Source organism: Tursiops truncatus, chromosome 11 (genome assembly GCF_011762595.2).
Source record: "Tursiops truncatus isolate mTurTru1 chromosome 11, mTurTru1.mat.Y, whole genome shotgun sequence".
Classification (NCBI taxonomy): Eukaryota; Metazoa; Chordata; class Mammalia; order Artiodactyla; family Delphinidae; genus Tursiops; species Tursiops truncatus.
In genome coordinates, this window is record NC_047044.1 from 67,905,805 (window position 1) to 67,930,372 (window position 24,568).

General features: G+C 36.1%; 1 protein-coding gene across 4 annotated transcripts in view; it reads right to left on the reverse strand.

The window, feature by feature from the left end:
• Positions 1-4: 4 nt before the first annotated feature.
• IRAK4 (interleukin 1 receptor associated kinase 4) overlaps positions 5-24,568 on the reverse strand; it is a 30,097-nt gene continuing 5,533 nt past the window's right edge. The window contains exons 2-12 of one of the 4 annotated variants that reach the window (XM_019934595.3): positions 22,739-22,908; positions 20,462-20,604; positions 19,497-19,679; positions 18,847-19,007; positions 17,641-17,705; positions 8,923-9,037; positions 8,387-8,496; positions 4,799-4,982; positions 3,811-3,873; positions 1,283-1,441; positions 5-1,154 (exon numbers count right to left, since the gene is read on the reverse strand). In XM_019934595.3, the coding sequence (XP_019790154.1) occupies positions 1,119-1,154; positions 1,283-1,441; positions 3,811-3,873; positions 4,799-4,982; positions 8,387-8,496; positions 8,923-9,037; positions 17,641-17,705; positions 18,847-19,007; positions 19,497-19,679; positions 20,462-20,604; positions 22,739-22,899 (1,380 nt within the window). In that variant the 5' untranslated portion in view covers positions 22,900-22,908 and the 3' untranslated portion in view covers positions 5-1,118. Of the gene's footprint in view, positions 1,155-1,282; positions 1,442-3,810; positions 3,874-4,798; positions 4,983-8,386; positions 8,497-8,922; positions 9,038-17,640; positions 17,706-18,846; positions 19,008-19,496; positions 19,680-20,461; positions 20,608-22,738; positions 22,909-24,568 lie in introns of those variants that run through there. The other 3 variants (XM_019934594.3, XM_019934597.2, XM_019934596.3) reach the window with 3 other exon arrangements.

The following is a 24,568-nucleotide window of genomic DNA, read 5'->3' on the forward strand; positions in this document are numbered from 1 at the left end:
TTGGTGGCTTATAGCAACTTATTTATTATCTCACAGTTCTGCATGTCCAGGCACAGAAGTCCATGTTTGCTACTGAGGTTCTCACAAGGCCGAAATTTAGGTGTCAGTGGGGGCTATGGTATCATCTGAAGTTTGGAGCACTCTTTTAAGCTAATTTAGGTTGTTGGAAGAATTCAGTTTCTTGAGGCTGTACAACGAAGGTTCCAATTTTGTCTTGCTGGCTGATAGCTGGAAGGTAGCTTTCATCTCCTAAAGTCCACCCATAGATCTTAGCCAATGTGGCCTTCCTACAACATGGTAGCTTACCTCAAGGCCTACAGGAGAATCTCTCAGACTTCTTGTAAGCTCTTCTAAGCTCACCTTATTAGGTCCAGCCCCCAAAGCAGCATCTCCTTATTGACAGTCAAAGTCAGCTGATGAGGGACTATAACTGCATCTGCAAATGCTTTCAAATTTCCCATATAACATAATCTAACAATGGCCATATCATCATGGGAGTATCATCAGGGCATAACTGGCTTATGGTGAATGATTGCTTAAAATAGCACACTGTGAACATGACCCTATAAACAAATGACTGTAATAGGATTTTATAATCATTTATGTAAACATTAAATTTTATATCACTTTACAAGTTACAAAGTGCCTGTACATATTCTGCATCACTTGATTTTCATGACTACCTGTCAGAGAGGCACAGTAGATAATTAGTCCAACGTTACAGGTGAAAAAACCAAGGTTCAAAGCAGCTAAGAGGTTGCCCAAAGCTTTACAGAAAATTAGTAGTGGAGTCAGGCTTCAGCCCAGGGTCTTTTCACCCTATAGTTCAGTCCTCTTTTTTGTTAATTCTGAGTTTTCATACTGTGTTTGGTAAGGTTCCAAGGAGATCTCAGGGATTACGGTAAGACCTCAGAGTGAAAGCAGGGCTAAGTGTTGCTACAGTGGCTCTACTTTTGTTTGTTCTATATATTGGGGCTTCTACACAAGCTTTAATAACCACTGCACTTCATCATGCTGCCTTGTCAAAGGTAAAGAAGAATGCTTACAAAAAAATCTTAGTTTAAAAAATGATTTAGATAGCTGTATATAAAAACCCAAGAGTCTATTCCAGTAAAGTTTTAAGAAGCTGTGATTTCTTGCAGCAGTTGTTGAACCTTTTATAAAGAAAGAAAGATAGAAAAAACAAAAGAACCACATTAAATAGTTGGTTTGAAATGTACACTTAGGAAAAAATGACAAACCCCACCTCCTTCACTTTTTAAATATATGTAAAAAAAATTACCTTCTTAATGTCTGGTCTTTTATTTTTCTTTTCATGCAGACATTGACTGGCAACAGAGTACATAGTTTCAATGGAAGTGGGATCAATGTCATTCATCTTCGTATCAATATAATCTTCAATTGTCTTTTCTTCATCTTCAATTTCTTCTTTAATATCCAGCTTTAAGACAAATGTTAAAACTTTGAGTGTCAAATAAAAGGGAAACAAATCAGATAAATTTATAAATGTATTTATAAATAAATAATATTTATATTATAATTAACCTATATTATCAATTATATTATAAAAGAATACATTTAAATTATTTAATCTACATCATAATAACATTTACTCTTAGTTTACTATCTACCGTTGTAACCTTATTAAGAATTGAAGACATCTAGGAGAAGCTCTATTTATTTACTTACTTATGCATACATATATACCTCCCTCCTAGAAACTTTCAGCCATTTGCCTTTTTTTTTTTTTTTTTTGCGGTACGCGGGGCTCTCACTGTTGTGGCCTCTCACGTTGTGGAGCACAGGTTCTGGACGTGCAGGCTCAGTGGCCATGGCTCATGGGCCCAGCCGCTCCGCGGCATGTGGGATCGGGGCACGAACCCGTGTCCCCTGCATCGTCAGGTTGACTCTCAACCACTGCGCCACCAGGGAAACCCGCCTATTGGTTTTTGTATTTATGTGTCTGAGCTAATTGCTCTCATGTACTCAGCAGTATTTACTGGCGGCCAGCACAAGGAGGTCTGCTTCTTTGCTGTGCTTCTGATGACGCAATTCCAGCTTCTGAATGCAGAGCCCCTCCCTGCACAGGCACACTTCTCTATGTGTACTCACACTGTTGAATCAAAGAGAAAGAGCGAGGAAGAGAAAGGGGGCAGGGCCACGATGAACAGATAATCAATCGGGAGAGAGGTGGAGGACTAGAATGGTGTAGTGGGTTGAGCGGTAGCCCCCAAAAGATATGTCCAAGTCCTAATCCCCAGAACCTGTGAATGTGACTGTATTTGGAGAAAAGGTCTTTGCAGATGTAATTAAGCTAAGCATTTTGAGATGAGATCATCCTGGATTACCCAGGTGGGCCCTAAATCCAATGACAAGCATCTGTTTAAGAGACAGAAAGAAGAAAAAAAAAAGACACAAAGGAGAAGACAATGTGATCACAGAGGCAGAAATTGGAGGGATGTGCATACAAGTCAAGGAATGTCAACAGCCCCTGGAAGCTGGAAGAGGCAAGGGAAGACTCTCCCCTAGAGTCTCCAGAGGGAATGTAGCCCTGACAAAATTTTTATTTCAGACTTCTGGCTTCCAGAACTATGAGAGAATAAATTTGTCATTTAAAACCCTACTTTGCAGTAACTTTTTCCTCCTATATTTTCCACCTACACACTTTCTCTGTATAATCCAATCAACACGCAAAGCTTTGGCATGCCTGTACACGAACAGCTCAAAAATTGTAACTCCAGCCCAGGCTTCTTTCCTGACCTCCAAGAACCAATGGGACAGAGGATTTTATTTCTTTGATAAGACAAAATTTCACTATGTGCTACTGTAAAATATTATGAAATATTACAAAAATATTAACTTTTCACAACTATGTTTTATAAATATATTTTAATGTGAAATACTATATAGCATGTAATATTCATTACTACATATCCAGGAACCCATGGAAAGCTTTGTAATATATAGTTTTATAAGGGACACTTGTAGCAATATGGTAATATAGAGATATTATGGTATTTCTTAAAAGTATGGCACCAAGCCTTTGAGCAAATATATTATACCTTTTGACTTTCTAATCCTCATTCTAGGGGAATAATCTGGTATACACATGTTGTCTGAATTTGTCACACTGGCTTGTTCCATTAGAACACATAAATTAGAATAAAGTCAGTGTAGTTATTTAACTAATTTTAAGAAAAACTTATATATAGTACTAGGTATTTCTGTAAGTCTTTAATTTTATTAGAAGACTCTCCAAGTTCTTAAAATTTAATATATAGAAAAAAAAGGCATGGCATAATTTTCCTATAGTTTTAGCATTCAGTTAGTCTATTTATATAATTGTCAATGAATGCCTAATATAACACACAGGTAAAATTTTCTATGATAACTTTATTAAAAAATACTCCATAATAGAAATGGATAAAGAATTTTATTAGCAATTCTATTCTGATATAAATTTCAAAGGAAGCAAATGTTGCTTTTCCTCTCTGCTATTAGTAATCACCATGAAAGTAACAAAATAAACATATACTGGAGGAGACCTCATAAATCATATAGCCCTATTGTGATTTTAGACACAAAGAAACTAGAACATAGAATATATGTGTCTTTTCCAAGCTTCACAAATATTTCAAGGCAGAGCTGAGATTAGAAATATTTGATGCTCTTTCCATATGCCACTACGTAATTGCCAACAGAAAGACTGCCAATAGAAAATGACATTTCTAGATACCAAATTTACCCACAGAAATTTAGATTCTAAATGCATATAGAAAAGGACTGGAAAAAATGAAATCTTTCAATTACCAATAACTGAGGTTCACGGTGTTCATCCACAGCTGGAAGTCCAGTTATTATTTCTAGTAAAACCTAAGAAGAAAGTAAAATCCATTAATATGACTCGAGACAACATATAGAAACTAGAAGGAACATAACTGATTATGAAATCTGATGAACAATTTCCACACACTGCATGATGCCCTTTAGGCATGAAAGCGGAAAGAACACGAGCTGTGGTCCTTTCTGACCACTCTTTCTTCCGGGATACCTCGGATCCCGCCCATACCCACAAGCAGTTCTTTTCTACTGGCAACTTACTAAACAATCAGCACCCCCTCAACATGTGTTCTGGACACTGCTTTTCCTGTCTTGCAGAGGATTTTTCACAAGAATAATTTTCTCTGGTTCTTAGGAGAATATTATTTTCTAAACCTCAGGCATATCCTAGAACCCTGTGCCTTAACTTCACAGTACTATGAAGATAAATATCCGTAAATGAAACACATATGAATAAATAAGATAAAGAAGCACCCAGTTTCTCCAACCACTCCCATCCACTCCTCATACCATCATAAAAGTTATTAGGAACAGACTGGTAGATCAGAAAATGCCAAAGCATATTTCCTTCAAAAAATATTTCATTTTTAAAACATGACATTAAAGTGCATACTGTATGACACAATTTGTTTTAGGCATTAATTCAAGTTTCATATTAATTCATGTGGCAAAAAATTATTTCATGCAGTAATTTCAGAAATCAATTTAAAAGTTTTACAAATTCAGAGTAGTTTTTATAACTTTCTCATTTAACTAGAGGTTAAAGTGAACAATTTTAATCTTTATGTAAGAGAGCTAAGCAACACAGATGTATTCAAAATATTCTATTTCAATTTCACAAGTACAGCCAGAATGATTATTGTTACTAATTATATATATATTATTTTACATGTGTGTGTATGTGTGTGTGTGTGTGTGTGTGTGTGTGTGTGTGTACATATATATATATGAAACTTACCACACCAAAGCTGTAGATGTCAGATTTGGCTGTTATTTCTCCTCGCAAAGCTTCTGGTGCCATATAAGCTGTTGTTCCCACAATTCTGCTTGTCAGGACTGTTTGGGCAAACTTCTCAGAAGCCCGTGCAAGCCCAAAGTCAGATATTTTGGCTGTAAAGTCTTCGTCTAGTAAGATATTTGCACTGAAAAAAAGTTTTTCTTTTCAAGCAAATCAAATAGTTCCTTAGGTAGGCACATGAATGTTTGTATTTATACAGTATCCCACTTTATAATATACATCATAAAAGCCTGAAATTTGTGTAAATAAATGAGAATTTCAGATTAAAGCTAAAGAGAAATAAAATTGTCTTCTTTTCCTTATTGTTTCTTGAGGGAAAATCTAAGGAGAATAAAAGTGAAATAAAGCTGTTGATATTAGTGAGAGATATTTTTATTATTTCACAAATAATTTATTACAAGGTAACTTCCCTCAAAGTGTCCTAAAGCACCCTTCTTAATTCCTTTCCTAAAATATCCCAATTCATTTAAAAACAAATTTTCAACTAAAGTTTCTTAATTATTTATTTCATTTCTTGGGGGGTATTATCTGAAATCTTTTGAAGAGGAAAGAATATGGCTAAAAGACCTTCATTCATTCATTTTATGCATGTGCTCCTACACTCATACTTTCATTCAACAAAACTTTATTGAGGACCCCCAATGTTTTACAGTATTTAAGCTCAGGGCTGGGCATGGGGGCTATCTTCGAATTTTATCTGTAACAAAGGTATAGGAATAATTTTTTAAAATCCAGTAAGTATTCATAATGGTGATATTAGGCACAAAATGCTGAAAGAACAACCATGTGTCTGGAAGAACTGCAGAAAATTCCAAGTAGAAGGTGAAAAGAGTGCATAGTCTTGAAGGACTGTTACAAGTTGAGGTTAAAAGAAGGAAAGAAAGGCATCTCAGACAAATGGAGCAACATGAACACAGTGAAGAAAACAAAAAACATATGATCAATTTGAAGAAACTGGTGTCAGTGGAACATGAGGAGAGCTTGAACTTTATCCTGTGAGCAGCAGGATACCAGCTAATGGGTTCATAGTAGGGAATTGATGTTATCAGACTTGATTTTTAGGACCACAACCTGTCAGTATAGTACTGCATAGATGAGAACTGGTACAGACTGGTTAAAGGATGACCAGGAAAGTTTGTAATAAAGCAAACAAGAGATAGATAGAGTGTAAATAAAGGCTGGGGAGAAAAAGGAGGTGCAAATTTTGAGGCACACTCAATAGAACTTTGTAATTTGTATGATATGGGGAATGAGAAAGTCTTTAGCTTGGGAGACAGGATGAATACTGACTTCATTTGATTAGGAAAGAAATACAGAAGGAAGAACTTGTGTTAGAAGAGGAATGAGTGATTTCTGACATGTTGACTTACGGGCTGCTGTGGGACATCTCGGTGGGGTGATTTGGTCTGTAAACACTGAAAATATAGGACTGGAGGCTAATGATACCGATTTGAGAGTTGCCCACATAGAGGTAGAAGTTAAAGTCAATATATCACTCAGCAAGAATATGTAGGATGAACCAAAGAGACGATGAGGTAAGAACACACCAACTGGAATACACCAATGTGTAAGGGATGGGAGATGGTGTCTCTTCTCTTATCTGAGGCTAGTCCCTCTACTTGGACTCCTTTCTACATTCTCAGGAACCTTATGCTATAAATTATCTCATTTCTCTTTTCTGTTCTATCACCTCCTTCTTCCCATAGACACAAAAACATGCTTTAGTCTCTGCCATCTTAAAAAAAAAACTTCCTGAATGACACACTAATTTCCAGTTATCCCTCTTCATGGGCTAAACGTCTTATCAGACTGTCTATACTCACCTCTCAGTTCTCTCGCTCCCATTCTCTGCTCAACTACAACCTGAATTCTGACCCAATTACTACATGGAAGTAGGTCTCCATTAAGTCACTAATGACCTTCATGGCACTAATCAAATGCCTCATTTAAAAAAATTTTTTTAAAATGCCACATTTTTCAGTCCTTATCCTGACCTCTAAAAAAGCAATTGACACTTTTGACTAGTCCTTCTAGGGAAACTCTCTTTCCTTGTTCTCAGGGATACCACACTCTCCTGGTTTTCAGCTTACTTGCAATACTTTCTTAGATTCCTTTCTAGACTCATTCTCTTCTACTTGGCCATTAAGTCTTGAATTTCCTCAGTACTAAATCTTGGGAACTTTTCCTAATCTAGTTCTCTCTTAAAGTGAAGACAACCATATGATAGCTCTTCAATTAACACCCATATGCAAGTAATACACAAATTGATGTCTTCAGCTCAGACTTCTTTCAGCTCCAACATGTACATCACACTGATTAACATCTCTACTCACTTCTATATCTTAAAGGAACCTCTAACACAACATGCACAAAAGAGAACTCACATTTTCCACCCCCAACCTGGTCCTCTTTCAGTGCTTTCTCTATAAGTGAATCATGTCACAATCATTCCAGAATTCAGTTCTGGAAGCCATAAATCCTGGTGTCACTCCTGATATGTCACTCTCCCTGATGCCCCTGCAGCCAAGAATCAGCAAGACTTGCCATCTTAAGCTCTCAAATCTGTTCACGTCTCTTCATATGAACTGCTACCACCAAGCCTTCTATGATAGGCTCCAAGCTACCCCTTCTTACAAACCATTCTCTACACTCAAGTCAAAGTGATATTCTCAAAACTTAAAAGTGGTGCCACATTCTTACTTACAATTTTTCAATGGCATCTGATTACACCTGTGATAAATTAATGTCCTTATTTTGGTCTATTAGGTCCTACAGGGATTAGCTCTCTGCCTACTTCCATAATTTTATATTACATCAATCACCCCTTGAATTTCCGCACTTCAGTCATTTATTTCACTTCCTGTAATTCTTCATGCTCCCACGTTCCCTTTCAACACTGGTCTCACATATGTGGTTCCTTCTTCCTAGAATGTTCTTTCCCCATTTTCTATGGCTGCCCTCAAATTGTGCCTACTTATTTCCTGTTCATTCTTTGGATCTCAGCTTAAATATCATTTCCTCAGGGAACTCTTCTTTATACTAATACTATAGACTACACACTAAAGTTCTGTTATTATTTTGTGATTATTTGATTGCTGTCAGATGCTACAAATGCTACTTTTGCTAACTATACCATCTACAGTACCTATCATGTCGTGTGTTCAACTAATATTTGTTAACTAACTAAATACATAACAAGAAAGATAACTGAACTGCACCCGTGGAGGATAAAAGTGATTCAGAAAAGAGCAGTGATCCAGAAAATAAGAAGGAAAATAATCTTGACATAGCAAAAATGGTCAAGAAGAACAGAAAAAACATACTATTCTTTTTAAAAAGGTAAATTAGGATGAATGCTGGAAATAGGTCACTGGGTTTGAAATAAGGCAGATTACAGACATCCTTAGTGAGGAGAGCTTTCACGGAGTGCTCCAGGTTAAGACGTGCATGTGAATAGTGAATAGAAAGAGTGAGAGAAAATTATTCTTTAAGAGAGTTTTCCTAAAGCTTTGTAAAGGTAGCATTTACCTTTTAATATCTCTATGAATATGATGGTTTTCATGTAAATAACTGAGGCCGTTAGCTGCACCCTGAGCAATCTTGCATCTTATGCACCAAGAGAGTGGTGGAGTATCATCCTTATGAAGTAAGAAACAAACCAATTAAAAAAAAAGAGGAGGATAAAAAAAATCTATGACAATATACAATACGATTTTTTCTAAGCAGCTACTGACAATTATATTACATTGCTAAGAATTTCCAAATATCACTTTTTAAGTTGTTAAAAAATAATCTCTAAATAAGATCAAATGGGGATTAGTATTTCTTATTTAACAATAAAATTATATAAGAGCATCTTCAAAGTCTAGCCTTGACTGATATTTTTACATTTTAGATTATCACCTGCTAGGCAATTCCAGTTGTTTACATACCAACTGTATAGTTTTCACAGACCAGGAAAAATATTAAGACTAATACAGTTTAAATGATCCTGTCACGAAGTAAATATCAGTATTCCAACACAGAAACATAAAACCTAACAATGTGATGAACAAACATCTTACCAAGCAAGACAGTCTGTCTAGCAATGAACCATTGGGCATGTAAACATACACTAAGCAGAGGTCATCTCCATCACTTGAGAAACCAAGTAGTTCTACTAAGTTTTCATGTTGACACCTGTGACAAATAATTTTCCACTCAAAATTATTATGATACATACATATATTTAGCTGTAGGTTACAAGTTATTCAATTTAGAGCTTTAAAAAAAAAGCAAGAAATAATTATATGCTATATATCACTGTAATATGATACATATGTTTCTAACATCTTTATATATGTTTATTATAACTGCTTATAATTTTCTGCAAACAGTTCTCCTTTCAGTCAATATTAATCAACATTAGAAGCAAAACTGCTTTTGATTTTATAGCAAAAGCTCAATAATTCAGATCATTGGTACTTGTAATAGTTTGGTTAAGAACTAGGCTGATGTTTACCTTTGTTTTGTATAATTTTCAATGATAGCACAAACAAGATTTCAAGAAGTGTGTTGAAACTTGTATGACAATCCTTTCAAGAATTCTTTAACACATCCAAAGCACTGATTTATAGACATCTGATTTTTAATTACATCTAATTCATATATTTTTGATCTTTAATCATGTCTGATTATTTACAACCTAATTTGAGTTTCTTTATATACTTGAGAGTAATAAAACTAAATAGAGCTGAAGTATAACAAAACTGCAGGCATCTGTGACACAGCAGAAAGAAACCTGGGTTCAAAGTCCTAAGTTTAAAGTCCAGTTCTGCCACCTCCTGGAAATGTGACCTCTCACAAGTTAACAGCCTCACTGAGCCTCAGCAACTTTACCTGGTAAATGTGGATAATAATACTTATTATGTAACATGAATGCTGTGAGAATTAAATGAGCAAATATATATGAGAGCCCAGAAATATTTTATGAAGTGCAAATTAAGACAGTAAGTGCTCCATTTTCCACCAAATTGGCACATTTTAAAAATGAGTAGGGCTTTCCTGGTGGCGCAGTGGTTGAGAGTCCGCCTGCCAATGCAGGCGACACAGGTTCGTGCCTCGGTCCGGGAGGATCCCACATGCCGCGGAGCGGCTGGGCCCGTGAGCCATGGCTGCTGAGCCTGCACGTCCAGAGCCTGTGCTCCGCAACGGGAGAGGCCACAACAGTGAGAGCCCCGTGTACCGCAAAAAAAAAAAAAAAAAAAAAGAGTAGATAACATTTGCTGAATTTATACTAACAAGGCACTGCGGTAAGTGATTTACCTGCTTTGTTTTATTTAATCCTTACAATAACTTAATGAAGTATTTCATTATTAAAATAATTATCCCATTTTACAGATGAGAAAACTAATGAATAGACAGTTAAGAAACTTGGTTAAGTTAAGAATGAATAGACTTCGTCTTGCGAGACCACTGGAATCACAACTAACTGCTGAACAATCAATGACAGGAAGATACTGGAATGCACCAAAAAAGATACCCCATGTCCAAAGACAAAGGAGAAGCTGCAATGAGATGGTAGGAGGGGCGCAATCACAATAATATCAAATCCCATAACTGCTGGGTGGGTGACTCACAAACTGGAGAACACTTATAGCACAGATCCACCCACTGGAGTGAAGGTTCTGAGCCCCATGTCAGGTTTCCCAACCTGGGGGTCCGGCGACAGGAGGAGGAATTCCTAGAGAATCAGACTTTGAAGGCTAGCGGAATTTGACTCAGGACTTCAACAGGACTGGAGGAAACAGAGACTCCACTCTTGGAGGGCACACAAAAAGTAGTGTGTGCATCAGAACCCAGGGGGAAGGAGCAGTGACCCCATAGGAGGCTGAACAAGACCTATCTGCTAGTGTTGGAGGGTCTCCTGCAGAGGCAGGGGGTGACTGTGGCTCACCATGAGGACAAGGACACTGGCAGCAGGAGTTCTGGGAAGGACTCCTTGACGTGAGCCCTCCCAGAGTCTGCCATTAGCCCCACCAAAGAGCTGGGTAGGCTCTAGTGCTGGGTCGCTGCAGGCCAAACAACCAACAGGGAGGGAATCCAGCCCCACACATCAGCAGACAAGCGGATTAAAGTTTTACTGAGCTCTGCCCACCACCAGTCCCTCCCATCAGGAAGCTTGCACAAGCCTCTTAGATAGCTTCATCCACCAGAGGGCAGACAGCAGAAGCAAGAACTACAATTTCGCAGCCTGTGGAAGGAAAACCACATTCACAGAAAGACAGACAAAATCAAAAGGCAGAGGACTTTGTACCAGATGAAGGAACAAGATAAAACCCCAGAAAAACAACTAAATGAAGTGGAGATAGGCAACCGTCCAGAAAAAAAGTTCAGAATAATGATAGTGAAGATGATTCAGGACCTTGGAAAAAGAATGGAGGCAAAGATCGAGAAGATGCAAGAAATGTTTAACAAACACCTAGAAAAATTAAAGAACAAACACCTAGAAGAATTAAAGAACAAACAAACAGAGATGAACAATACAATAACTGAAATGAAAACTACACTTGAAGGAATCAATAGCAGAATAACTGAGGCAGAAGAATGGATAAGTGACCTGGAAGACAGAATGGTGGAATTCACTGCCGCAGAACAGAATAAAGAAAAAAGAATGAAAAGAAATGAAGACAGCTAAGAGACCTCTGGGACAATATTAAATGCAACAACATTCGCATTATAGGGGACCCAGAAGGAGAAGAGAGAGAGAAAGGACCCGAGAAAATATTTGAAGAGATTATAGTTGAAAACTTCCCTAACACGGGAAAGGAAATTGCCACCTAAGTCCAGGAAGCACAGACAGTCCCAGGCAGGATAAACCCAAGGAGAAACACACCGAGACATATAGTAATCAAACTGAAAAAAAGTAAAGAAAAAGAAAAATTATTCAAAGCAACAAGGGAAAAATGACAAATAACATACAAGGGAACTCCCATAAGGTTAACAGCTGACTTCTTAGCTACAAGCCAGAAGGGAGTAGCACGATATATTTAAAGTGATGAAAGGGAAGAATCTACAACCAAGATTACTCCACCCGGCAAGGATCTCATTCAGATTCAATGGAGAAATCAAAAGCTTTACAGACAAGCAAAAGCTAACAGAATTCAGCACCACCAAACCAGCTCTACAAAAAATGCTAAAGGAACTTCTCTAAGTGGGAAACACAAGAGAAGAAAAGGACCTACAAAAACAAACCATAACAGTTATGAAAACGGTAATAGGAACGTACGTGTCGATAATTACCTTAAACGTGAATGGATTAAATGCTCCAACCAAAAGACACAGGCTCAAAGAATGTATACAAAAACAAGACCCATATATATGCTGTCTACGCTCTTCAGACCTAGGGACACATACAGACTGAAAGTGATGGAGGAAGATATTCCATGCAAATGGAAATCAAAAGAAAGCTGGTGTAGCAATACTCATATCAGATAAAATAGACTTTAAAATAAAGAATGTTACAAGAGACAAGGAAGGACACTACATAATGATCAAGGGATCAATCCAAGAAGAAGATATAACAATTATAAGTATATATGCATCCAACCTAGGAGCACCTCAATACAGCTGTAACAGCTATAAAAGAGGAAACTGACAGTAACACAATAATAATGGGGGACTTTAACATCTCACATACACCAATGGACAGATCATCCAGACAGAAAATTTATAAGGAAACACAAGCTTTAAATGACAAAATAGACCAGATAACATCTCACATACACCAATGGACAGATCATCCAGACAGAAAATTAATAAGGAAACACAAGCTTTAAATGACACAATAGAACAGATAAATTTACTTGAAATTTATAGGACATTCCATCGAAAAAGAGCAGAATATACTTTCTTCTCAAGTGCACATGGAATATTCTCCAAAATAGATCACATCTTGGGTCACAAATCAAGCCTCAGTAAATTTAAGAAAATTGAAATGATATCAAGCATCTTTTCTGACCACAATGCTATTAGATTAGAAATCAATTACAGGGAAAAAATGTAAAAAACAAACATATGGAAGCTAAACAATACGTTACTAAATAACCAAGAGATCACTGAAGAAATCAACATGGAAATCAAAACATACCTAGAGACAAATTACAAGGAAAACACGATGATCCAAAACCTATGGGATGCAGCAAAAGCAGTTCTAAGAAAGAAGTTTATAGCAATACAAGCCTACCTCAAGAAGCAAGAAAAATCTCAAATAAACAGTCTAACCTTACACCTAAAGGAACTAGAGAAAGAAGAACAAGCAAAACCCAAAGTTAGTAAAAGGAAAGAAATCATAAAGATCAGAGCAGAAATAAATGAAATAGAAACAAAGAAAACCACAGCAAAGATCAATGAAACTAAAAACTGATTCTTTGAGAAGATAAACAAAATTGATAAACCTTTAGCCAGACTGATCAAGAAAAAGAGGGAGAGGACTCAAATCAATAAAATTAGAAATGAAAAAGGAGAAGTTGCAAAGAACACCGCTTAAATACAAAGCATCATAAGAGACTACTAGAAGCAACTCTATGCCAATAAAATGGACAACCCGGAAGAAATGGACAAATTCTTAGAAACGTATAACCTTCCAAGACTGAACCAGGAGGAAACAGAAAATATGAACAGACCAATCACAAGTAATGAAATTAAAACTGTAATTAAAAATCTTCCAACAAACAAAAGTCCAGGACCAGATGGCTTCACAGGTGAATGCTATCAAACATTCAAAGAAGAGCTAACACCCATCCTTCTCAAATTCTTCCAAAAAATTTCAGAGGAAGGAACACTGCCAAACTCATTCTATGAGGCCACCATCACCCTGATACCAAAACCAGACAAAGATACTACAAAAAAAGAAAATTACAGACCAATATCACTGATGAATATAGATGCAAAAATCCTCAACAAAATACTAGCAAATAGAATCCAACAACACATTAAAAGGATCATACACCATGATCAAGTGGGATTTATCCCAGGGATGAAAGGATTCTTCAATATATTCAAATCAATGAATGTGATACACCATATTAACTAATTGAAGAAGAAAAACCATACGATCTCTCAATAGATGCAGAAAAAGCTTCTGAAAAAATTCAACACCCATTTATGATAAAAACTCTCCAGAAAGTGTGCATAGAGGGAACATACCACAACATAATAAAGGCCGTATATGACAAACCCACAGCAAACATCATTCTCAATGGTGAAAAACTGAAAGCATTTCCTCTAAGATCAGGAACAAGACAAGGACGTCTACTCTCGGCACTACTATTCAACATAGTTTTGGAAGTCCTAGCCATGGCAATCAGAGAAGAAAAAGAAGTAAATGGAATACAAATTGGAAAAGAAGAAGTAAAACTGTCACTGTTTGCAGTTGACTTGATACTATACATAGAGAATCCTAAAGATGCCACCAGAAAACTACTAGAGCTAATCAATGAATTTGGTAAAGTTGCAGGATACACAATTAATGCACAGTAATCTCTTGCTTTCCTATACACTCACAACAAAAGATCAGAAAAAGAAATTAAGGAAACATTCCCAGTTACCACTGCAACAGAATAAAATACCTAGAAATAAACCTACCTAGGGAGACAAAAGACCTGTATGCAGAAAACTATAAGACTCTGATGAAAGAAATCAAGGATGACACAAACAGATGGAGAGATATACCATGTTCTTGGACTGGAAGAATCAATATTGTGAAGATGAGTATACTACCCAAAGCAATTTACAGATTCAATACAATCCCTATCAAATTACCAGTGGCATTTTTTACATAACTAGAACAAAATATCTTAAAATTTGTATGGAGACACAAAGGACCCTGAATAGCCAAAGCAGTCTTGAGGGAAAAAAAGGGAATCAGACCCCCTGACTTCAGACTATACTACAAAGCTACAGTAATCAATACAATATGGTACTGGCACAAAAACAGAAATATAGATCAATCATACAGGATAGAAAGCCCAGAGATAAACCCACGTACCTATGGTCACATACTCTATGACAAAGGAGGCAACAATATACAATGGAGAAAAGACAGTCTCTTCAATAAGTGGTGCTGGGAAAACTGGGCAGCTACGTGTAAAAGAATGAAATTAGAACACTCCCTAACACCATACACAAAAATAAACTCAAAATGGATTCGAGACCTAAATGTAAGACCGGACATTATAAAACTCTTGGAGGAAAACATAGGAAGAACACTCTGACATAAATCACAGCAAGATCTTTTTTGACCCACCTCCTAGAGTAATGGAAATTAAAACAAAAATAAACAAATGGGACCTAATGAAACTTAAAAGCTTTTGCAAAGCAAAGGAAACTACAAACAACACGAAAAGACAACCCCCAGAATGGGAGCAAATATTTGCAAATGAATCAACCGACAAAAGATTAATCTCCAAAATATATAAACAGCTCATGCAGCTCAATATTAAAAAAACAAACAACGTAAGCCAAAAATGGGCAGAAGACATTCTCCCATTTCTCTTTGGAGAAAGAGACAGTTCTCCAAAGAAGACATACAGATGGCCAAGCAGCACATGAAAAGCTGCTCAACATCACTAATTATTAGAGAAATGCAAATCAAAACTACAATGAGATATCACCTCACACCAGTTAGAATGGGCAACATCAGAAAATCTACAAACAACAAATGCTGGAGAGGGTGTGGAGAAAAGGGAACCCTCTTGCACTGTTGGTGGGAATGTAAATTGATACAGCCACTATGGAGAACAGTATGGAGGTTCCTTAAAAAACTAAAAATAGAATTATCATATGACACAGCAATCCCACTACTGGGCATATACCTAGAGAAAACCATAATTCAAAAAGAAACATGCACCCCAATGTTCATTGCAGCACTATTTACAATAGCCAGGTCATGGAAGTAACCTAAATGCCCATTGACAGATGAATGGATAAAGAAGATGTGGTACATATATACAATGGAATATTACTCAGCCATAAAAAGGAAGAGATGTGGATGTAGAGATGTGAGATGGATCTAGAGACTGTCACACAGATTGAAGTAAGTCAGAAATTGAAGAACAAATATCGTATATTAACGCATATATGTGGATCCTAGAAAAATGGTACAGATGAACCGGTTTGCAGGACAGAAATAGAGATACAGATGTAGAGAACAAACGTATGGACACCAAGGAGGGGAAAGTGGAGGAGGGTGGGTAGTGGTGGTGGGATGAATTGGGAGATTCGGATTGACATATATACACTAATATGCATAAAATAGATAACTAATAAGAACTTGCTGTATAAAAAAATAAATAAAATTAAATTAAAAAGAAAAGAATGAATAGAGAGGTAAGAAACTTGGCCAAGGTTATTCTGCTAGCAAGGTCCAGAGATTGGTACTTATCAAAAAATAGCAGTAATATTTAATGGTGGTGAGGTAGCAGTGAAGTCTGAAATTGTAATAAATTGGTGGTAGAAGTATAAATTATAACTTATCTACAAAGCCATTTGGACAAATACTTAGAAAGTCTTTAAAAAGTTCTTCTTCTAGGACTGTCTCCAGATGAAATAAGCAGATTTGTATTTAAAGGTTTATGTACAAAGAGATTTAAAGGAGCTTTAATAGGTTATATTGAAAATTAGAAACAAACCTAGAAGGGTAATGTTAAATAAAATATAATCCTTATATATGCTAGAATGTTATACAATAATTTTAAATGTTTTAAAATTATTTGTAATGACATGGGAAAAACGCTACACACTCATCATGAAGCAAGTACATCACAATACTAGCAGTGGTTATCTCTGAGTGATATATTTAAGAGATGACTTTTATTATTTAAAAATATTTTCCTGATTATCCATTTTGAACAAGTTACTTTCAGGAGGGGTTAGGGGTATGAAGAACAAATCCTGAACAGAAGGCTTTTTAGTTTTTTCAGTGTGCATTATTTTTACTGTGAATGAATTAATTCCAATCTATTCTTTCTTTCTTGAAGTTAAGCAACTAGAATTGGTGATTTATAGCAATGGGTCTAATGAGAATAAATTGGTAAATCCCATTAAGGTTTTATATCAAAAGCTCAAGTTCTGGAGTCAGACAGATCCGGATTTGAAATCCACATATTTATTGTTTATGTGGCCTTGAGCAAAGTTTTTAATGTTTCTAAATCTCAGTGGAAAAAAGTGTGTGGGTGTGGGGGGTGTTATAACAATTGTTAATACATTGCAGTTTCTGGTCTATTGTACACACTCAAGTATCAATCACTATAATTATTGAATAAATTTCCTAATTTATTTCTCCTTCTCTTCCTGATAATGTCCAACAATTTTCAAACATACTGAGTCAATGCCTTCTAAACATTCTTACATGTAACACTTCCCTGGCTTATGGTGTTAACTTATATCAAAGGGACTATTTGTCATATATATATATATATTTACACATATATGCACATACATATTATATCTACAATTTATCTCTTGTGAACTTTGGGAGCAGAAAACACAATAATGGAAGTTAGTTGAAATTCCGTGTAATTTTCCCATGATTTAGAATAACGACTGCTGTTTAATCTACACACATACGAAAGAGTATATGCAGTCACAGAATTGTAGAGTCAAAGTTCTTTCAAGTTCTCTAAACTATTTTAATTTACATATTTGAAAATATCACTAGTTCATGGCACACTCTAGGTAAGAAACAGGTCCCTTACTCCTTGTCCTGCTTTTTCCCACAGTACCACACTGCCAGATTAACTTACTTTGCCATTACTTTTATTTCTTGATCAAACTGTTGTTTCAGTTCTTCAGTACTAATGTCAACCATCTGAAAAAATAAAATAATATACAGTATAATACAATACAATAACCCCAAGTCTCCTAAAGCTAAAAGGGGCACACGAGATCGTCTGGCTGATTCTGCTTTCTTTAAAATAGTAAGGCATCATTCTCCCCATTTTATAGAACAACTGAGAACTAGAAATATTATCAATTTGCTCAAGGTCTCATGGCTGGTGAGTGGAAGGAGGAAAACCTTATAAACCATGTAACTACATAAACCTCACTGAGTCATTGTGGGAACAAAATGAAATAATATGAGACTTCACTGAATAAACATTCTGGAAAAAAAATTAAATGTAATACAAAACATAAGCAAATTTGAAGGCAAAAAGAAAAACAAGACCTGCAAAAGTATTTGCAACATATATGACAAAGGGTGACTATTGTAAAAATATGTATTGTATTGGTATTTTTAGAATATAATAATAGATTTAAAATATAACAGATCAATAAGTAAATGGTAAACACTCTAATAGAAATGGGAACAAAGGACATAGGTAAGAATTAGGAAAAGGTTTTCTTATTGTATATTTTCTTTTTTTTTTTTTGCGGTACGCGGGCCTCTCACTGTTGTGGCCTCTCCCGCTGCGGAGCACAGGCTCCAGACATGCAGGCTCAGTGGCCGTGGCTCACAGGCCCAGCCGCTCTGCAGCATGTGGGATCTTCCCAGACCGGGGCATGAACCCGTGTCCCCTGTAAAGGCAGGCGGACTCTCAACCACTGCGCCACCAGGGAAGCCCATTGTATATTTTCTAAACTTTATTTTTAAATGAGAAAAGTAATACAAGGAAGCTATTTTTACAAAATTTTTTGAGAATCTTACCATTTTAATATTGATCATGCATGAAGCACTGTGTAGAGTTCAGCTTCTCTATTTTGTGAATCTCCCCAAATTATATGTAATTATGTAATTAATTATATGTATAACTACATTTTTTATAGGGACAGAGTCCGTAGCTTTCAACAAATTTTTAAATGTTAAGAACTGCCAGCTTAGAATGATGTTTATTTAAAGAAAATACACACTGAAATCATATATTTCCTAAAGATTAATTTAAAATTTATTATATAACACACTAAGAAGCAACTCTTCTCTAATTCTTTGTCTTCCTGAAAGTATAACTTACTGCTGCAAGCTTCTTCACTGCTACAGTCCTGTTGTTCACATAGCCTTTATACACAACTCCAAATCCTCCCTCTCCCATCTTGTTACCACCAACAGAAAGGGGTCGTTCATCAAAGTTATTTGTGACATCCTTCAATTCATAATATGAAAAACTGTGAAAACCTATAATGTCAATAGAATAAGAAAAAAAGGGCTTCAGTAAAAAAGAAACTGGTTTTAATAACTTCAGTATTTTCTCAATTTGGATATTTCATACATATGCAAATATTTACAATTTTGTATTAGGTACAGTGGAAGAGAGTAAAACCATTTTTAAAATACAAATTTTAAGGTTTACCTTGAGAATTCTGTTTGGTGGTCCTCCACTTAAAACTCTAGTCACTTATTTTCTTTATAAAATGACCCTTTTAAGTTATGTAAATATTCACTTTTTTTTTTCATAGCTTCTGTGGTTGTTCATATATCCTATTGCCTCTACTCACTTATAACACTGACTAATACAATGAAGATGGCGCTTAATAAATCAGGGGAAAAAAACAACCACAAAAGAGCTATTACCAGAGTGCACAAACAAAAGGAGAGATTGATTTTAAAGCAGTGATGGTCTTAATAACAAACCCACTAGTGTAAAGCACTGCAAATGTTACTTACGTGTATCAGTAACTTCTAAACTTCTATTTTCTGGACACGAGGAGTCAGGTGGCGTATAGTTTTGTTCAGTATTCTCATCAGATATCACAGGTGTCCTGTCTTTGCCATAGAGGGGCATATGTTTCTGCTGAACTGTTACAGTAACTTTAGAAGGCAGTGTATTAATAGTTTTGGGAACAGCATCTAACAAATGAAATAAGATACAAGTTGTCATTCCATTAGAAAAAGTGTTTGTGAAAAAGGTAAATTAGGAACTTGGTTCACTTAACATCATTCCAGTTTCTACACATTAGCCCCACATTTTCACAGCACTACACAAGAAGCTACCTAGTAAGAATTTGTAAATTTTGATAAGGATGGGTAAGGCAGTGTTTCCAAAAAGTGGTTCATAAGCCACCTGCAACAGAAGGACTGAAGTAGTTGTTTAAAAACTTAGATCTTGAACCTAATTCAAGAATTCTGATAATGAGGTCTAGAGTACAGCCTGGGAAGCTACATGTTTAACAAGAACTCCAGGGGATTCTTATGCCCTCTGAAGGGTGAGTACCACTGGTGTACATGGCATCAAAGGGAGAAAAAGTAGCTTATGAGGAAGGCAACTAGACACCAGCCCACTGGAACACAATGCAAGGAATTCACGATCACAGAGTCCCATCAGAGTGGAAGTTGAGGGTGAAAAAAGGCAAGAGTTTTTTCTCATCATTCTAAACTTCTTACTGGCACAAAACCACCTGACTTTAATGGTGGGATGAGACTCAATCCTGAAGCCTCCATTTCCTTAGCAGCAAGTCTGCAGTGTCTGGCGTGCTTGCTAAAGAGTTGGGGAGAGTTGAAAGAATGAAAAGGAGTCTTAAATGTAAGGCTCATCTACTATGAGAAAAAAGTAAGAGTCAGAAGAAATGTTCCTATTTCTGCTACTTGTCTTTCCACCCTAATTATTGATACCCTAGACAGGCTCAGTTTACCTGGTAGCAAAAGACTTGCAGGGGCAAAAAACTCATTTTGGACCAAAAGATCCACGAGATCACCAACTGTGCAATTTGTGGTGCCCCAGTCAAACAGTAATTCACAAGTGGGACTTTTTCCAGTTTGAAGTAATGCTTCAAATCTCCTTAAAGTAAGTCAAAGAGAAACAAGATTAGTATGTAAACAGAGTTAACATGTAAATAGGAATTATTCCCCCCAGCAGCACCCCCCCGCCCCGTCTAGTCCCGAGCACTTCCTACAATACAGCAAGAGAATCAGCAAGGATTACAGAGAACAGGAAAGATAGGCAGAAGGAAAAAAGATGCTGAAGAGGATGATAAGTTGACAGACACTGTGTACTTACAGTGGGCTACAGGGTGCACACACATCGACCCATTTAACTCTCGAAAACACTATGAATATCATACTAATTTACCAAACAGCAAGCGTGAGAGGTAAAGTAAGCAGCCTACAGCCACACTGTCCATAAACTGTATACAAATTGAGATTCAAATTCAGATCTCACTTGACAGAAGGGTATACTCTCAACCTACTAAGCTATATTACTTCCCTACATGACATACTCACTCTGTTAGCCATATGATTTTTAATAAACCAGCCTGCTTAAAGAAATAGAATATACACAAACTTGGAGAATTATCCCAAGTTAAGAAATGGTTTTATTTCTATAGTTAAGAAATATAGTTCTTAACTATATTTCAGTTAAATTGAGGGAAAAACACAGAGCAGTTTTTCATTCAAAATTTCTTTAATAACTAGTTTTGAAAGTAACATTTAAAAACTTGAACAACTTGGCTTTTCCTGAAATTTTTTTATTTCAAAAAATTTCAAACCTACAGAAAAGTTGAAAGAATAATACCACGAACAGCCATCTGCTCTTCATCTAGATTCACCAAATGACCAATGGATAACATTTTGCCATGTTTGTGCTCTCACCCTCTCCATCTCTGTGTCTGTGTGCTCACTTTACAGAGTGTAGTTCAGATGCCTTGTAGAATTCACACAGTCTAGATTTGTCTGACTACTCTCTCACGATTAAATTCAGGTGAAAACATGTTGGTAAGAACAGTACAGAGATGACAATGTGTCCTTTGCACTGCATCACATCTGGAGGCACATAATTGCAGTTTGTACCATTATTGATGACACCAGTTTGATTACCTGGTTAAGGAGGGGTACTTCAGATTTTTTCTCTATAAAACTACCTTTCCCCTTTGCAATTCATAAATAACCTGTGGATAATACTTTGAAATCGTGTGCGTATCTTGTTCACTAACAGCCTTTCACCTTGTGATTTTAGCACTCGCTGACGAGCCCTCCGTAATCAATTACTCACTGGTAGTTGTAAATTGGTAACTTTTTAGTTCTATCATTCTTTCAATAATTATGTGCTGCCATTATTCTGTAAAGAAGAGTCTTTTCTCCTCACTACCACTCCCTCGACTATGCTCTCAAAGTGTTAGATAGTTAATATCAACAAATTGTCTATAAAAATGGTTTTCAAGGTTTAAACTTAAGTTTCTTCCAAGTAATTTAAGATGCTCATCCTTCATATGAGAAAACGTTTCCTGAAAGGACTAGTATGGGAGCTAAGGCTTCAGGTTTTTTTCAGGTTAATGCTGAAAATCACAAATAAATTTCTTTTCCCCTTGCTTCCAAAGACAGATTTTGACATAGGTTTGGGCTGAAATAACTGGCAAAAATAACATGTGTACTTATATCTTACCCTTAATCAAGCAGAGACAAATAGAAAGATGGAAATTATCTGAAGGTAGTGTTGAAAAATCCTGGCTAAGAAGTCTATTCATAGATGTGTACATGTACAAGCAACTTTAAAATGTCACATTTGAAGCATTCCTAAAATATACTGTTAAAGCGAATTAGAGACTCACACACTTTTAGGCTCCAGAATTTTACTACAGATTCTTAAAATATTCTTATGTTACTTCACTCTGGAAATGACAGGTATGAGGCAGAGTGAACTAGGCTCAGCTTGCCAAACAGAAATTTAGAGTAAAAGTTGGAATCTTGATTTTAACCTCAAAAACTTATTTGCAATATCACAATATTGACCTAGCTGATATACTGGAGAATGAAGCAAAAATTGCAAAAAAAAAAAAGGGGGTGTGTATGATTTATTACCATTATCTCCCCTAGAGAGAGGTTTATTTTCTGAACTGCAGCAGTAGACAGTATTTGTACCTATTAATCATTCTAGATTGTGATGTAAGAATTTAAAAAGAATTTTACGTTACCTTATGTGAAACTGATTGTATCTATCATCACCAGATGGTTTTTTAATAGCAACTGCTAACTTCTTCCATCCTTCTTGAGGATCAATAAAATCTGACAGCTTTCTAATTAGTCCAAGATTGAGGCAGCGCACATATGTTGATGCTGTTATGGGTTTGTTCATCTTTTATTCCTAAAATACGGAAAATTCTCATTAAAATTTTACAGTAGCTTTAGCGATGATATCTGTAAGCTTATACATCACACTTTGCTCTAACTTATTAAATGTTGGGAACTCATTACACCATAATAAACGAACACTCCGAAGCCAGGTAGTTGCTATTTTCATCTTTCTCCATCTCTAAATATCAATAAAAAAATTACAGGATTATTTTTGTTCCGGCACTAACATTTTCCAAGTGAAATTTACACAAGGGAGCAAAAAGTTTACTTTTTCAGAAAAATTTATGTAAACATATTCAGGAATCAAATCTATTAAGAAAAAAGTTTTCAATTTAAAATATTTTTCTCAGTCCGTATTTATTTACTATTAAACATTTATACAACACTCTTTGGTGGAAGTAAAAACAAGTGTCTTGAAATAATTTGTACAGCATTAAAAGATATGGTCTATCCACTGACTTTTTACATAACATGTTCTTCCTTGGTGCAGCCACGATTTCTGAATCCATCAGACCTGCCTGATGACAATTCATTCCCTACTAAGGCAAACCCTGTGGTTTACCACCTAACTACTCTCTAGACAGAACTTTTATTTCCTCAGTCCCCCTTTTCTTCTGCTACTCCACCCTGGAGAGCTGTAGCCGGGGATAAATCTCACAGTTTTACTTGTACACCAGCACTGCTGAATACAGCTGTGGAGAACCAGGTAACTGAGCAGACTGGTATAAGTACAAATTTAGGGGACCCTTTTCCATCGGGCCTTCAACACTGCTGTTAGTCCTTTCACTTGTCTTTGCTCATCCTCCCTGGTGACTATTTCACACCTTTAGCTCTGTCCATGTGGTTTTATTTGATCTCCATCTCCCTCATTCTCAGCAGGTGGTCACCTTTCCTTCTAATTAATCAAAACAAATAGATCTAGATATTCTTCTGTCAATTACTCTCCTGCTCCCCTACATATCTTTATTTTTAAAGTGTAATATAATTAATTTTTGGAATAAAGAATAGATTCATGTGGTATGAAATTCAGACGTTACAGAAGAGTAAGAAGCAAAAAGTCTCCCTGTGTCTTGTGCCTCTTGTATTAGCATTCTCTTCTCTTTGGCCTTCTTTGACCACAGCTAGGTAGGTCCATCTACTCTCAACTTAATTACCTTTCATCACTGCACAATGTATTTGTAATCATATATTTATTTGTTTAGTTGTTTACTAATGGTCTACTCCATTAGACTACAAGCTCCATGAATTCAGGGTCTATGCTCATTTTATTCACTAATATGTAACTAATTACTAGCGCTTTGTAGATATTGGTGTTGTTAAGGGTTAGGAATGAATGAATTTCTTGCCCAGGACCATGCTAGGTGGTTTATATATTTCACTTAATCCTCACAGTGACTAAGGCCGTTTTATCATCTCTATTTCACAAAGGTCGTAAGTGAAAGAGCTAGGTCTTGAACCATATCTGACTCCAAAATTCATGCCATATGTCCCTGTTTCTCTAACTCAATGCATTGTTCATGTCATTCTCTTTTCTAGAAAGACCAGTCCTTTCATTCATTCATAAACTCAATAAACATATATGTCAGGCTTTGTGCTAAGTGATGGGAGCTACAAAGAAGAGAAAAGTCTTTGTTTTCAAGCTTCTCAGTCTAGCAGGGGGTGCTAACAAT